General features: G+C 43.6%; 1 protein-coding gene across 2 annotated transcripts in view; it reads left to right on the forward strand.

The window, feature by feature from the left end:
* hydin (HYDIN axonemal central pair apparatus protein) overlaps positions 1-17,068 on the forward strand; it is an 81,739-nt gene that overhangs the window by 16,877 nt on the left and 47,794 nt on the right. For both annotated transcript variants that reach the window (XM_014149087.2, XM_014149088.2), the window contains exons 8-12: positions 10,930-11,131; positions 11,363-11,546; positions 13,090-13,189; positions 13,616-13,734; positions 14,495-14,718. In XM_014149087.2, the coding sequence (XP_014004562.2) occupies positions 10,930-11,131; positions 11,363-11,546; positions 13,090-13,189; positions 13,616-13,734; positions 14,495-14,718 (829 nt within the window). The remainder of the gene's footprint in view (positions 1-10,929; positions 11,132-11,362; positions 11,547-13,089; positions 13,190-13,615; positions 13,735-14,494; positions 14,719-17,068) is intronic.

Below are 17,068 nucleotides of genomic sequence, written 5' to 3' on the forward strand. Positions count from 1 at the left end.
GTTTTGTTTGATTATACCAGCTAATGGTTTGAGATATTGATAGAACTCCATTGGAAACCCCAATATGTTTTATTTTCCAGCTGGAATGTAAGCGGATGTTGAATTATTTTTGGCTCAATTCAAGATCTTAAACTGTCCCACGTTTGTGATTGTGATGATGGGTAGTGCTGGCAAAGGGACCTTATAGGATTCCAAGGTGATTGCAGTGTTAAAGATTGATAAAAGTGTTTTTATGCTGTGGTGAAATCCAGATTTGATGGAGGATTTAGAGTAGTCCCCCTTTATCACTTAATTATTTTGACAAGCCTTTGGTAGAATTGAAAGTTGATAAAAGGTGAATTTGCAATGTGATGGAGAACTATATCTGTGTGAGATACAGTAAACCAATTAAGAGCCAGAGGAGTACTTGAGTGTGTGTGTGTGTGTGTCATGTTTATGTGTGTGCTTGTGCGTGTGTGTGCGTGCGAGTGCATCCCTGCGTGCATTCGTGTTTGTGCGCGTGTAAACGCATGTGTGTGTGTGTTTGGCTCAGGTGGTGCTTGGTGGTCTGCTGTCTCACTGCATACACACTCAGGTCTAGTGAAGGGCAGCAGTATTAACATTTTATAATGTGCTCTACTCTAAAAAGACCACTGCAGGCCCATCAGGGTTGTATCATTTTTAATTCAGCACCTTTCCCCGTCTCCTTCTCATGTATGCTTCAGTTGAAGCTGCTCTGGAGGCTACCCTCTGGAACCAGTGAACGCAGCAAATCATGAGTATCTTCTCAAGTACTACTGTACATTTTTGACCCATGAACATGTAATTTCAAACATGGTCCAATTTTTGCAGGGGTGGTTAAGCAGTGATTCTACTGTACATACAGTGTCCATCTATTGTAATCAATCCATCTATTGATTTATTAATATGCCCTTTAGTAGCCTTCATCTAGGACACATTTACATATTGTATATTTTATTGGATAGTAGCCGAAGCGTGACAAATTAGGCTCCTTTGCTCAAGGGTGTGACTGCTAATACTGAGATTCAATATGACAACTATATAGCTATATATGAATCCAGCTCCCCAGTCACTGCTATGTAATTTACTAAAATTAACACAATAATGCAAACAGATGTCAGGTTTCTTTCATTGCTCCTGCCTGGATAGTCGGCTTCTACTTGACAGGAGACAAGAAGTGGTACGTACTCTCTCTCGTTCTTGATGTGCTAGATCAGGGGTCCCCAATTACATTCAGCCGTGGGCCGGTTTTTCCTTGAGTGGATGGGAGGGAGCGAGGGCGGAACATAGTTATATATATTTTATACACTGCAAATTGACTGCAAACAGATATAGTATTTGACAAAAACAGAATAATTTCAAACCTTGATTACACTGGGATACGATCACATATGCCTCTCTATTTATGCATGGGAATACTTGGGAACAGATTTCCTAAATTAAACGAAAATACAGTTTTATTAAATTTTTTTACTTGAGGGGCCAAATAAAATCACCCGTGGGCCAATTTGGCTGCCTATTGGGGAACAATGTTCACAAAGAAAAAACCCTCAAAGTCAATTCTGGTGAGAAATGCTATCAGTGGGTTTAAGACAGGCTTCCTTTGCTACTGAAATTAATGAATTAGTAATAGTCTTTTAGCTGCTCTCGTATTTAGGAGCAAATAGTTCCTTGGTGAGTTTACCCTAGACTCTGCCTCTGCCTTGACTATCTGCAGTCTTTTAGGAAATCGCAGGCACACACACACACACGTCTGTTTTAGTATTGTCACGGTCGTCGTAAGGAGTGGACCAAAATGCAGCGGGTATATTTATCATCTTCTTTTTTATTGAAGGAAAAAACACTTAAACAAAACAAACGACAAAAACAGTCCCGTAAGATGCACAGACTATACAGGAAACAACCACCCACAAAACACAAGTGAAACAAACCCCAACTAAATATGGGCTCGAATTAGAGGCAACGACAACCAGCTGCCTCTAATTGGAGGTCCTACCAAAATCCCAACATAGAAATAGAAAAACTAGATAAACACATAGAAATAGAAAATGTAGAACATAAACCAAAAAACCCGAACCACACAAAACAAACACCCCCTGCCACGCCCTGACCAAACTACAATAACAAATAACCCCTTTTACTGGTCAGGACGTGACAAGTATCCTTAATGCCAAATCCCTAACTCCTTACCCTAAACCTAACCACTAACCATAATTCTAACCCTAATCCTAATTGTATCCCTAACCATAAACCTAACTAACCCCTTAGCTCTGCTCACCCTCTCCTCATCAGCAGCACTCCAGCAGAATCTTCAGAATTTTTTCAAGAGCTGTTCACTGAGGACTCAAGTCTCCTGTCAAATGCAGCATGGGCAATCAAAGGGAGAACTTTCAACATTAGTATCGGCTGAGGTTAAAATGTCCTCTGCGTAGCCTGGAAACTGATGGCCGTGCAGAATTAATCTCTTGAGGAAATTAGATGATGGAAGCATGATATTGGCTCGACCAGTGGGAGAGAGAGGCACATTTTTCTTGCCCATCAACCGTTGTCATAGCATCGGGATCTCAGCGATAATTATGGTCCCTCCATTTTCCCCTATTTTCTATTCTTTCTTTTTTGTAGGACACATCTTACAGCCTTATTGCACATGACAGGCTTGTCGTCATTAATATGTGCTGGTTTTAAGTGTATATTTGCTTTGGTGATGCTACTAATCATCTACGGTTCCTCCTGAGACAACATTAGGTTCTTTAACTGGGCAGCAACTACCTTAGCGAGCATGCTCACCCACCATGCGTTGTCCTTTGATCCCAAAAGAGTGCCGTTCACCGAGATATCACAGTCACACCACTGTAATAGGTCTACTTGGGTGTTCCACAAGAGTGGATAAAAGGAAAAGTGGATAGATTTATGAGGTTGTGACATTGATATTCATGTCTTAAAGTAAAAGCTTATTTCCCTGGATTTTGTACTTCATCTTACTTTGATGAAGACTTATTTACTTTGACTTTATTTGCAACACCCATTTAAGAGACATACTGTCAAGCCAATCCTTTATAGTAAGGTCTTTGAATTGATTTTGTTATAATGTGATTATTGTACAGTACTGTATAGCCTAATCCACATCCCTAATAAAGGATATATGGTTACAGGAGGCCTATATAATGGTTTAAGTGCATCTATCTTTTTTGACTAATCTTTTGAAGAGGTAGAGTACAGTATGCATACTTATTTGATAGAGACCGACTGTTTTCCAGCATTGGATTTAGGCCTACTGTTGTACCAGGCTAGCCTGGGTACCAGTCTTTTTAGCTAACATTACATTCCTTGCCACTCCTGTCATTTGCCAAAGAGACTGCAGGGTGGTGACCAAGAACACAATGGTCACTCTGACAGAGCTCCAGAGTTCCTCTGTGGAGATGGAAGAACCTTCCAGAAGGACAACCATCTCAGCAGCACTCCACCAATCAGGCCTTTATGGTAGAGTGGCCAGACGGTGTCACGGTTGTCGTCGGGAAAGGAGGACCAAAACGCAGCAGGGATGTGGATGCTCATCTTGATATTTATTTATAAAATAAAGTGAACACCAAAATAATAAACACGGAAAAACGCACGAACAACCAAACAGTCTTGTAAGGCTCACACACGCAAAACAAGAGACAATCTCCCACAAACACTAAACCAAACACATACCCATATATAGGACTCTCAATCAGAGGCAACGAGAAAGCACCTGCCTCCAATTGAGTGTCCAACCCCCCATTAACCTAAACATAGAAATACAACTAACTAGACTAAACATAGAAATACATTAACAAGGAACAGTGCCCAAAAACCCCGGAATACCTAAATCAAATACCCTTCTACAAAAAACACCACCCGAACCACATAAAACAAATACCCTCTGCCACGTCCTGACCAAACTACAATAACAAATAACCCTTATACTGGTCAGGACGTGACAGTACCCCCCCCCAAAGGTGCAGACCCCGGATGCACCTCATAAATAAATAAAACCCAAAACAACAACAACATAAAATCCCCCTAAACTAAAGGGAGGGAAGGGAGGGTGGCTGCCGTCACCGACGGCACTTGTGCTACACCCCCCCCTCCCCAACCCACCTATACAGGTGGTGGTTCAGGCTCCGGCCTACTGTCCTCCAGAATGCAGACAGACTTAATCCGTTTCGGGCCGTAGGCAGACTCCCCTCGTTCCGGATCGTAGGCAGACCTCTTCCATTCCACACTGTCGGCAGACTCATTTGAAACACAGTTACTTATATTTAGTTCTGGATCATTAATAGACTTACTCAGTTCCGAGTTGCTGCTAGACTCCTTCGGTTCCGGGTCACAGGCAGACCCCCTCGGTTCCGGGTCACAGGCAGACCCCCTCGGTTCCGGGTAGACGGGCCACTCTGGCAGCTTCGGGCAGGCGGGCCACTCTGGCAGATCTGGCGCGGCGGGCCACTCTGGCAGATCCGGCGCGGCGGGCCCCTCTGGCAGATCCGGGCAGGCGGGCCACTCTGGCAGATCTGGCGCGGCGGGCCACTCTGGCAGATCCAGGCAGACGGGCCACTCTGGCTGATCCGGGTAGACGGGCCACTCTGGCTGATCCGGGCAGACGGGCCACTCTGGCTGATCCGGGCAGACGGGCCACTCTGGCATCTCCGGGCAGACGGGCCACTCTGGCTGATCCAGGCAGACGGGCCACTCTGGCATCTCCGGGCAGACGGGCCACTCTGGCAGCTCCTGACTAGCGGGCGGCTCTGGCAGCTCCTGACTAGCGGGCGGCTCTGGCGACTCCTGACTGGCGGGCGGCTCTGGCGACTCCTGACTGGCGGGCGGCTCTGGCGACTCCTGACTGGCGGGCAGCTCTGGCGACTCCTGACTGGCGGGCAGCTCTGGCGACTCCTTACTGGACACTGTTGCCAGATACTCTGGACTGCACACTGTTGCCGGATACTCTGGACTGCACATTACTGCCGAACTCTCGAGGCTGGGCTGACGCACTGGAAGCCTGATGCGTGGTGCTGGTACTGGAGGTATCAGCCTGGGGACACGCACCTCAGGGCTAGTGCGGGTTGCGGGAACAGGCCGAGTCGGACTGGGTTGACGCACTGGAAGCCTGGTGCGTGGTGCTGGTACTGGACGTGCCAGACTGGGGACACGCACCTCAGGGCTAGTGCGGGGAGCGGGAACAGGACGAGTCGGACTGGGCTGTCGCACTGGAAGCCTGGTGCGTGGTGCTGGTACTGGACGTGCCAGACTGGGGTTTCGCACTTCCGGGCTAGTGCGGGGAGCGGGAACAGGACGAGTCGGACTGGGCTGACGCACTGGAAGCCTGGTACGTGGTGCTGGTACTGGACGTGCCAGACTGGGAACACGCACCTCCGAGTCCGCACGAGAGACAGGAACTGGAAACACCGGGCCATGGAGGCGCACAGGCGGTCTTGATCTCACCTCCTGCACAACCCGTCCTGGCTGGATGGAACTAGTAGCCCTGTACGAGCGGGGTGCTAGTACAGGGCGAACTGGGCTGTGCATGCGTATGGGCGAGATTGTGCGCACTTCAGCAAAACACGGCGCCCTCCACTCCATACGGTCCTCCATATAAACACGGGTAGCTGGCTTATGGCTCATCCTTGGCCCAGCCAAACTACCCGTGTGCCCCCCCCAAAACATTTCTTGGGGGTGCCACTCGTGCTTCTCCCTCGGCACGTACAAGGCCTCGTACATCCGCCTCTCCGCCTTGGCTGCCTCGATTTCCTCCCTTGGGCGACGGTATTCCCCAGCCTGGTGCCCAGGTCCAGCCCCGTCCAGCATTTCCTCCCAGGTCCATTTCTCCCGCCAGTCCATCTCGAAATCCCTTTGCTCCTTAAAGTCCACCTGTTGCTCCTTCCTCCGCTGCTTGGTCCGTATGTGGTGGGAGATTCTGTCACGGTTGTCGTCGGGAAAAGAGGACCAAAACGCAGCAGGGATGTGGATGCTCATCTTGATATTTATTTATAAAATAAAGTGAACACCAAAATAATAAACACGGAAAAACGTACGAACAACCAAACAGTCTTGTAAGGCTCACACACGCAAAACAAGAGACAATCTCCCACAAACACTAAACCAAACACATACCCATATATAGGACTCTCAATCAGAGGCAACGAGAAAGCGCCTGCCTCCAATTGAGAGTCCAACCCCCCATTAACCTAAACATAGAAATACATTAACAAGGAACAGTGCCCAAAACCCCCGGAATACCTAAATCAAATACCCTTCTACAAAAAACACCACCCCGAACCACATAAAACAAATACCCCCTGCCACGTCCTGACCAAACTACAATAACAAATAACCCTTATACTGGTCAGGACGTGACAGACGGAAGCCACTCCTCAGTAAAAGGCACATGACAGCCCGCTTGGAGTTTTCCAAAAGGCACCTAAAGACTCTCAGACCATGAGAAAAAAAGATTCTCTGGTCTGATTGAACTCTTTAGCCTGATTGCCAAGCGTCAAATCTGGAGGAAACCTGGCACCATCCCTACGGTGAAGCATGGTTGTAGCAGCATAATGCTGTGGGGATATTTTTCAGCGGCAGGGACTGGGAGACTAGTCAGGATCGAGGGAAAGATGAGCGGAGCAAAGTAAAGAGAGATCCCTGATGAAAACCTGCTCCAGAGCGCTCAGGACCTCATACTGGGGCGAAGGTTCACCTTCCAACAGGACAACGACCCAAAGCACACAGCCAAGACAACACAGTAGTAGTCTCTGAATTTCCTTGAGTGGCCCAGCGCAGAGCCCGGACTTGAACCCGATTGAACATTTCTTGAGAGACCGGAAAATAGCTGTGCAGCGGTGCTCCCCATCCAACCTGACATAGCTTGAGATGTCCTGCATAGAAGAATGGGAGAAACTCCACAAATACAGGTGCTCCTAGCTTGTAGCATCTATATATACGTATACACTACCGGTCAACAGTTGGAGAACATCTACTCATTCAAGGGTTTTTCTTTATTTTGACTATTTTCTACATTGTAGAATAATAGTGAAGACATCAAAACTATGAAATAACACATATGGAATCATGTAGTAAAGTATCAAGTTACTTATTGGAAAACGTTTAGACTGCTTGTTATTTATGTTTCACTTCCTGAATTATTTACTCACATTTGCTTTAGTGGAATCAAGGCTAGTAAAACCACTGTGACAGTGTGGGCCTGAGAGAAAAGAAAGTTAAAAAAAAAGAACATTTTTATTTGTGTGTATGTGCTGGGCTTCATGGATTGTTTATTTGTATGTGTTGGGCTTTAGCTGAGATTATTCTTTAAGGAGTCAAGCATATTTGTCCTGGCCTCAATTGTTCCTTGACTAGCATTAATTCTTGCTGTCTATAATTCAAACCTTTTAACTTCTAATAGTAACTGTATCTACTGGCAAATTGGGAGAGAGTGGGGCGATTGCCCTCTAAGGGCCAACATATATTTTTGCCTGCCAGCAGTAATCATTTCTGATTGATTGAGAGATTTAAGAAGCTATCATCGTTAATTAACATAGTAGATGCAACGCATTGAATATTTACATTCGCACTTCGTAATGAATTTTGTAACTTTGTCCCGGAAGCATTTAACTGCAGGGCACTTCCACATCATATGAAGGAATGTGCCCATCTGATTTAGGGGACAGAGTGAACAGTTGGGAGTTTGGGCCAATTTCATCCTAAACCTTTCCTTGGTTTTACAGTCTGTGAACAAAACAAAGTTGATGCTTCGGATTACGGGATGCCAAGGTTATATTTTTCCATATTTTGTTCCAGTTAAAGGGTTGTTCAGATTCACTTAGCTCTGTGGCCCATACTTTTTTAATGGCTAGCTCAGAATATGAGCTTTCCAAAAGTTGTTTATATATAATAGAGATCAGTCCTTTTGGGAGTCCAGATCATTTATTTATAAATCCCAACATTGGATGGTTTGGTAGTTGGTTTTCCCAAGGAAATCCATATGCCAGCATAGCTGACCTAAGTTGTAAATATAGCAAAAAGAAGTTTCCTGTTAATGTGTATGTGTCTTTCAAATCTCAGAATGTTCTCAAACCATTACTGTCCATGATATCGGCAAGGGTAAGGATTCCAAATTTGGACCATTGGGGGGATGGAAATGGCTGCCCTCCAGAACGCAAGGCATGCCATTTTGATTTTCAGTTACATTGTTTTTCAATTTTGCGCCACATAAAAATTGTGTGTGCAATAATAGGACCAAAGCGTAGTTTACATTGTTTAAGGGATATATTGTATCAGTGTAGACCACCTCTTCCAGGGGAATAAGATATACCGTTTTTCTCTCTATACTCAGCCAGAGAGTGGAAGAATCATGTCTAAAGCAAATTAGGATGGGACAAAATGCTAGTTCCTGGAAATACAATTTAAAGTTTGGTACGGATAGTCCCTCTACGTCTCTCCCTCATTGTAAGTTTGTTAATTTTATCCAGAGTCACTTACCTTGCCATATATATAACCATATGCATTTTGAAACCGCACTATCGATTTTATCCTTATAGCCAGAAAGGGGAGACAAGGGAAGCATAGAACTACAGAAATTAATCTGTGGCAATATATTCATTTTAAAAATAGATATTCTGCCGGTTAACCTCTTACATCTAGACGTTCCGCTAGCGGAACACCTGCTCCAATATCCAATGATAGGAGTGGCGCGAATTACAAATTCCTCAAAAATACAAAAACTTCAATTTTTCAAACATATGACTATTTCACAGCATTTTAAAGACAAGACTCTCCTTTATCTAACCACACTGTCCGATTTCAAAAAGGCTTTACAGCGAAAGCAAAACATTAGATTATGTCAGCAGAGTACCAAGCCAGAAATAATCAGACACCCATTTTTCAAGCTAGCATATAATGTCACAAAAACCCAGAAGACAGCTAAATGCAGCACTAACCTTTGATGATCTTCATCAGATGACACACCTAGGACATTAAGTTATACAATACATGCATGTTTTGTTCAATCAAGTTCATATTTATATCAAAAAACAGCTTTTTACATTAGCATGTGACGTTCAGAACTAGCATACCCCCGCAAACTTCCGGAGGAATTTGCTAACAATTTACTAAATTACTCACGATAAACGTTCACAAAAAGCATAACAATTATTTTAAGAATTATAGATACAGACCTCCTCTATGCACTCGATATGTCCGATTTTAAAATAGCTTTTTGGTGAAAGCACATTTTGCAATATTCTAAGTACATAGCCCAGGCATCACGGGCTAGCTATTTAGACACCCGGCAAGTTTAGCACTCACCAATATCAGATTTACTATTATAAAAGTTTGATTACCTTTTGTTGTCTTCGTCAGAATGCACTCCCAGGACTGCCACTTCAATAACAAATGTTGGGTTGGTCCAAAATAATCCATCGTTATATCCGAATAGCGGCGTTTTGTTCGTGCGTCCCAGACACTATCCGAATGGTAAAGAAGGGTCGCGCGCATGGCGCAATTCGTGACAAAAAAATTCTAAATATTCCATTACCGTACTTCGAAGCATGTCAACCGCTGTTTAAAATCAATTTTTATGCCATTTTTCTCGTAGAAAAGCGATAATATTCCGACCGGGAATCTCCTTTTCGGCAAACAGAGGAAAAAATCACAAAGACGGGGGCAGCCAGGTCACGCGCCTAAGCCCACAGTCCCTTGATCGGCCACTTGAGAAAGGCGATAATGTTTTTCAGCCTGGGGCTGGGATGACGACATTCTGTTTTTTCCCGGGCTCTGAGCGCCTATGGACAACGTAGGAAGTGTCACGTTAGAGCAGAGATCCTTTGTAAAAGATAGAGATGGCAAAGAAGTTCCAGAAATGGTCAGACAGGCCACTTCCTGTAAAGGAATCTCTCAGGTTTTGACCTGCCATTTGAGTTCTGTTATACTCACAGACACCATTCAAACAGTTTTAGAAACTTTAGGGTGTTTTCTATCCATATATAATAAGTATATGAATATTCTAGTTACTGGGTAGGATTAGTAACCAGATTAAATCGGGTACGTTTTTTATCCAGCCGTGAAAATACTGCCCCCTAGCCATAAGAGGTTATAGCAACTGGGATATTAGACCGTCTTCTGAGGTCAGATTGAATTGATTTAAGCATTCTGTAAAAGATTTGATGAAAATATGAATCATGTAATGTACGACTATACTGTTGTGGAAACATTGTTAGAATAATACACCATATTTGGTAATGATCCACAGCATCACATTGGGTTTACTTGTGGTGTATTACTCTGAATTTAACATGAACCATGTTTTTGCTTAATGAAGTTTGATGGCTGCCTGGTGCTTACTGCCTGTTTAAAACTCAGGATGCAATTTGAATACCAGCCTATTTCATTTTGGGTTAAATTTTTGCTCGGTTCACTCATTAGGGTCAGGTCAGGATCTCTGCTAAAGCACCATGGCTCTGCTTTGAATGTAACCAAACTAGCCAAACAAAAAGCTAGAGGTATTTACATATTCCACATGCTGATTTATGCAATGATTTTGCATTGTGTTTTTTTTTCTTCATTCTGTTGGCTGCTCCGGTGGGAACCATGTGACTTGTGTTAATGTCACTGGGTCCCAGAGAGATTGTGTTATTGTTGTGGATGGCTCAGACAGTATAGTCTACATGTCATGCTAATCCAACAGCGCCATCTCCATGACCAATTATGAAGCACCGACCAATAATAGCACGCTGACTAGCCTATAGCATCACATTTGGGGCTTTGCCATAAAGTCCTGAAAAATAATAGGCTGTATAGAAAAGCCTGTATTTTAGAACTACCCACATGTACTTTTGACTTTCTATAAATATATTGGACAGCTACAGTGCTCTTGAATAATTCAGTTGCTGTTTGTGTCTGGGCTTTGTTGTTTCTCCTAAGGGGAGGATGTTGGCATCAGTCTGTATGGAGCGTCTGCAGACGTGAATGTGAGGCTGGACAGGAACTCTGTCATAGTGGAGAAAACCTACATCTCCATGGCCAACCAACGCTCAGTCTCCATAGTGAACAGGAGTGATACTCTAGTTCACTATCAGTGGAAGAGCTTGGCCACTAAAGAGGAGGAAGAGCAGCAGAAGCTAAGGTGGGATGTCTGTTCATGCTCATCTCCATGATGTACATAATATTAACATGATCAACACATCAACAGACATTGATTTCCTGTAAACAAACATCTGAAGTGACCCTTAGCTAATGGATCATCAGAAAAGCTTGAGGATCAGTCCAGATCAATGCTGTTCTATGTAGCCTGTTCAGATGCTCCTCTGTCCTCATCCCCCACTCTCTCTCTCTGTGTATCTCTGCTCTGCTCTAGGTTCTGTTCCGAACTGCAGCGGGAGGAGGAGGATGACATGGATCAGTTCCTGACAGAGTGTGACGCAGACCCCACTCTACGTGACCGTCTCTCCCTGCTCTCACGCACCTTCCAGGACCGACGCAGGCAGCTGAAGGAGGAACGGCTGTCCTTCTCAGACAACTACATCACAGTGGAACCTCTGGTGTGTGATGTAGAGAGAGGGTAGAGGGAGGGGCATTTACCGTGTACTGATAGCAAATGTTTTGTTATATACCGTAAAGTACAATTTTCCTGTCATACAGGACTTTGTGCACGCACACAGTCAAACAAAAGATGAATTACATGATATAATCACTCCTGGTGATCCTCCTCTAGTAAACCTACAGTATGTGTTGAGTCACGAAGTGCAGTGCATTGAAGGCACAGTTTTCTCAAATATCATCATATTTTCTTATACAGCAGTAGCCATGCCTTCTTGCATGCCAAAATCCTCAATAATTGTTGGTTTGCATTGCAATGTCTAAGGAAACTTTATACACTAAATTAATGGATGCACTTTATTACACCACACCCTGTACTAGTATTCTGTACCTACCACTATAACCCAGTGTGGTGTCTGCAGCATAGGGCTTTGTTTTTCCATTGCCTGGCTCACACCTCCAGCCTCAGGTGACAGTGACAGATCTGGCTCTGTGGATTACTCAGCTGTGGTGGAAGACAAACCGCAGCCTTTAAAGCACATTTAAAATGCTCTGCTTATAATTCTGCCACTTAGCAGTGAGTCACTGCTCCACAGCAGCTATAGAAGTCCCATGAATATTCCTATATTTCATTTCATATTCTTCAACCCTATTTGTGTTTGTGGCAATGCACTTATGAGGGGCCATGTGTTCTTGTGTGTGTGAGAAGTATCAGTGTTCCCAAACACTGTGGGAGACTGCCTGATGAGTCAGAGGCATGGCCACGTGGATCTGATTAGCCTCTAACCTGATTTCACCTGCTGTCTCTGAGTCTGACCAATGGGCTGAGACGCCCCTGGGGAGACAGCCACTCATTCTCTCATCCATCCTGACGAAACCCAACTCGCCCTAGGCATCTGTTAAGCACACTAGGTCCTAAGGGAACTCTCACAATCATTTGACCTTGATGCCTCACTGTCAGAGAGATGGAAAACAGAGGGGAAAACAAACTCAACCCCCCCCCCCAAAAAAGCAAGGCATCCAAAAAAGCCAAGCTTTCCAGGGACAAACTCTGCAAGCAAATATTCTGTAAAGCACCTTGAAGAGGGGTGCTCCATCAGCACAGAGTGAGGCCCGAACCCCACCGTTACCCCAAGGCAAACGTGTCCTTCTGCTCTCCAGAGCTCTGCTGGTTATGACTGCATTAGTGTCTTTCTAACTAATAAGTGCTACATTCATGAGCACTCAGCTGCTTTTATTTTCCACTTGATGACTATCTATTTGACAGACACTATCATTTGGACAGAAGCTTTATACATATCTTTCATCAGTGTTGAGTTGTCTTTGCTCTTGCAGAATCACAAGTGTATAAGGGGAAGTATTATAATATATCATTTAAAATTATATATCAAAAGTATATCATTTAGCTACTCTACACTGTCTTGACACATTTGACACATGATGGATTGTACCACTTTCTCCTCCAGCAGGATTTCAGTAATCATGTTGCTACTGTAAGATGCACATTGTTTAAAGTTGCCTCTGTTGCCTTTGTGTTACTTGCAGGAGGGGGACATTTGGCCAAACACCACCTCAGAGGTCAACATCATTTTCAAACCACAGGAGGCAAAGATTTATCAACAGACGGTCTATTGCGACATCACAGGTGAAGTTTGATGCCATTAGATCAGAGAGAGGGCTCATGGATTATAGTCGAATCATATAGCCTACAAGCCATAAGGCAAAAAACGTGTTAGTTCACAATTATATTTCTATCCTCTCATACTGACAAAGCAGTTGTTGGTTGATTTGCATTTGGTATCCATCTATATTTCCGGTGCCGGAGGTCAGATTTCCATTAATTTCCATGACTGACAGAGTTTCATGGGCAGGTGGTGACCTCAATAACACAAGTCATAGAGAGTTGATTTTTGCCTAAAGGGCAATGTACAGTATGTCTAGATGTTTTCATTACACACCTGTGTTCTGCAGATGTGCTTGATTCATGCTCATTTGTTTACATATATTCAGTTTGTTTATTTAATTCCGTCTTTGTATTCTCTGCCTTCGTGCTCTTCGTTATCCACATTAGGCCGTGAGTCTCGCCTACCACTACGGATAAAGGGGGAGGGGTTAGGCCCCAAATTACAATTCAACTTTGACCTCCTTGACATGGGTACCATCTTTATTGGCTCCAAACACAGCTATGAGGTACTTAACCTTAGTTAGGAGATGTACTAACAATATTAAACAAAGCTAAGACACAAATCTTTCTACACTTACACTGAATGAGAGTTACAGAGTTTTGTTTTACACCTTTGTTCCAGATTATCAGCCCTCCCAACAAATGAGACTCATAATGTGCAAGGTCCCAGCTGTTGGAGGTGCAGAAGAGTTAGACAGGAAATAGAGATGTACTAGAAATAACAGCACTGTGATTATCCCCTGTAATAAGATGTGTCTCACATCAAAATAAATCACATTATTGCTGCTGGTTGTCTGCAGATACCCATACTTTTGAGTAATTTAAGTATAATTGTTACAACTGTTAGTCTTATAATAGAACAGCACATGGCAGGCTCTCTTTGAATTCACTGTTAGATTAATTATTTAAGGTATGCCTACCCAGTCAGCCCCTTTTGTTTTTAGGGCATTCATGGCAGCCTTGCTGTAAAACCCTGTGAAACTGGTTCCCACAGAACAAGACTGTAGGATCATGCATTGTTACCATATTACTAGCTTTCCAAAGCCAGCAAACAAGTATAGATAAGACCATGGAATATACACTGCAGTCACAATACACATGAATTCTGATTAGGCTAAATAAAAAAGTGAGAATATGAACACACAGAAAACAGTGCTTGGTTAATCAAATTCTATATTTACATAGTTTGGTTTTCCCTACAAATGTCCCCTCTCCCTGTTTAAACCTGATTTGACTCCACTATCCATCCATGCACTCTCTTCTCAGGTGCTTCTGTCTAACAATGGGCTCATCGAGGCCACCTTCAAGCTGGTGCCTCCCAGCTCAGGGTTTGGCCAGTGTTTCTCCTTCAGCCCTACTGAGGGGATGGTTCCCCCTGGGGCCTGCCAAGCCATGGAGGTCTGCTTCTCCTCCAGCACCCTGGGGGTCTTCTCTGAGGAGTTCATCTTCACTGTGGGGGGAAACCCACAGCCTATCAGCCTCACGTTTAGGTAACACTCGCCCTATCACCCCTCTCATCCATCCCAGCACAGTTCTCAACCTCCTCATCATTGTCTTGTTAGGGTCTGTACAGTACATCACCACTGTGGTAGATAAAGCATTGGCGAGCATGTCCAGACACATATATCAGCTGGGTGATTCTCATGAAACCAGCTTTAAACATGTCTGTAGCAAATTGAGTTACAAAACCATGAAGCATCTGCAAAAATCAACTATCATTCTAAAGACAAAGATGTCTAGTGTTTGGCAAATTGTCTAATTTTAAATTACATTTTACATTTTCGCCAGAATTTAGAAAACCTTCACCCCAAATTCTCATTACCGAAATTTGTCCGGATTAAATCTCAGATCATTTTATACAATTTTACATAACTTATTTGAATAAAACTAAAAATATGTAACGGATAACAAACGAGGGGTTATGCATTCTATGGAACATAATTAATGACGTGGAAGGTGTGTTCCACGACACGCTAGTGGAGTAGAACTGACCTTCCACGGAGTTGCATTATTTTCCATAGAACGCATAGAGCCCCGAGTTGATTATCCCTTTTTTACAATGGCTATAATTGAACACATTTTCCGTTTGCCGGTAGAAATGTGTTCAGCATTCACTGAAGTAGCTAGCAAGTTTACTAGATAGCTGCAGTAGTTGCCAAGGTAACCAAACAAACAAACTTGGCTTAACAAACCATCTGTCCTAGCTTGCCACGATGAAAATCGAATTCAACAATGCCAATAACGTTTTCAATTCGACTTTTGCTTTCAAAAGCAGCTCAAACACAGAACGTGTAAGAATGAACTATAGCCATTGCATTCTACTGACCAAATATACCATGTGTTATAGGGAAATAATTTACACTCTAGAATACCAATGCCATGGTATATGTTACTGTAGTTTAACCATATATCATAAAAATAGGAGTAGATCTAAAGGAGTAGTCCTTAGATGAGCACAAGTTCAGTTAATTTATTTGCTTAAATGCCCTCAAAATGATGTTCTTATTCTCAAACACCCCCTTTACCCCACTGTGCCTTCTCATGACCAAAATGGCTAAAAAGCTCAAATTGGGAAAAAGTCAGAGAACCATTACCTTACCAACATGGAGAGTATGAATGGGCTTAGTGATGTGGTCAATTGCTTGCTCACTCATTACAGCTGTCTCCTATTACTTGCAGATTAAGCTAAGGTCCTCTCATTACCGAAACACAAATGTCTCATTACCGCGTCATTTTTAGGTCCGTTTCATTAATGAGAACCTTCATTTCTGTATTGATTATATGCTAATTGTAATGTATAGTCAATGGGTGTGCTGTGCTGGTAACTTTATTTATTTACTAGGACCACATACCTATTGTATAGATTTTTTATAAAACAAAGTTATTTGACTAAGTAGGGTTTGTCAAGAAATATGGGATGTATAAACCCCATTTAACTTACTTTAAGCCACAATCTGCAATTTGTGTTTCAGCAAAGAGTAACCCCCCCATGGTGACATGTGTACCTGTTTTCACACTTAAGTACACTGAGTGTACAAACATTAGGAACACCTACCTAATATTGAGTTGCACTCCCTTTTACCCTCAGAACAGCCTCAATTTGTCGGGGCATGGACTCTACAAAAGTGTTCTAAAGGGATGCTTGCCCATGTTGACTCCAATGCTTCCCACAGTTGTGTCAAGTTGGTTAGATGTCCTTTGGGTGGTGGACCATTCTTGATACACACAGGAAACTGTTGAGTGTGAAAAACCCAGCAGCAACAAGTGTGAAAAACCCAGCAGCGTTGCAGTTTTTGCACACTCAAACCAGTGCGCCTGGCACCTACTACCATACCCCGTTCAAAGGCACTTAAACACACTGCTCAAAAAAATAAAGGGAACACTTAAACAACACAATGTAACTCCAAGTCAATCACACTTAGGAAGCAACACTGATTGACAATAAATTTCACATGCTGTTGTGCAAATGGAATAGACAACAGGTGGAAATTATAGGCAATTAGCAAGACACCCCCAATAAAGGAGTGGTTCTGCAGGTGGTGACCACAGACCACTTCTCAGTTCCTATGCTTCCTGGCTGATATTTTGGTCACTTTTGAATGCTGGCGGTGCTTTCACTCTAGTGGTAGCATGAGACGGAGTCTACAACCCACACAAGTGGCTCAGGTAGTGCAGCTCATCCAGGATGGCACATCAATGCGAGCTGTGGCAAGAAGGTTTGCTGTGTCTGTCAGCGTAGTGTCCAGAGCATGGAGGCGCTACCAGGAGACAGGCCAGTACATCAGGAGACGTGGAGGAGGCCGTAGGAGGGCAACAACTCAGCAGCAGGACCGCTACCTC

This window comes from Salmo salar, chromosome ssa16, assembly GCF_905237065.1.
Source record: "Salmo salar chromosome ssa16, Ssal_v3.1, whole genome shotgun sequence".
NCBI lineage: Eukaryota > Metazoa > Chordata > Actinopteri > Salmoniformes > Salmonidae > Salmo > Salmo salar.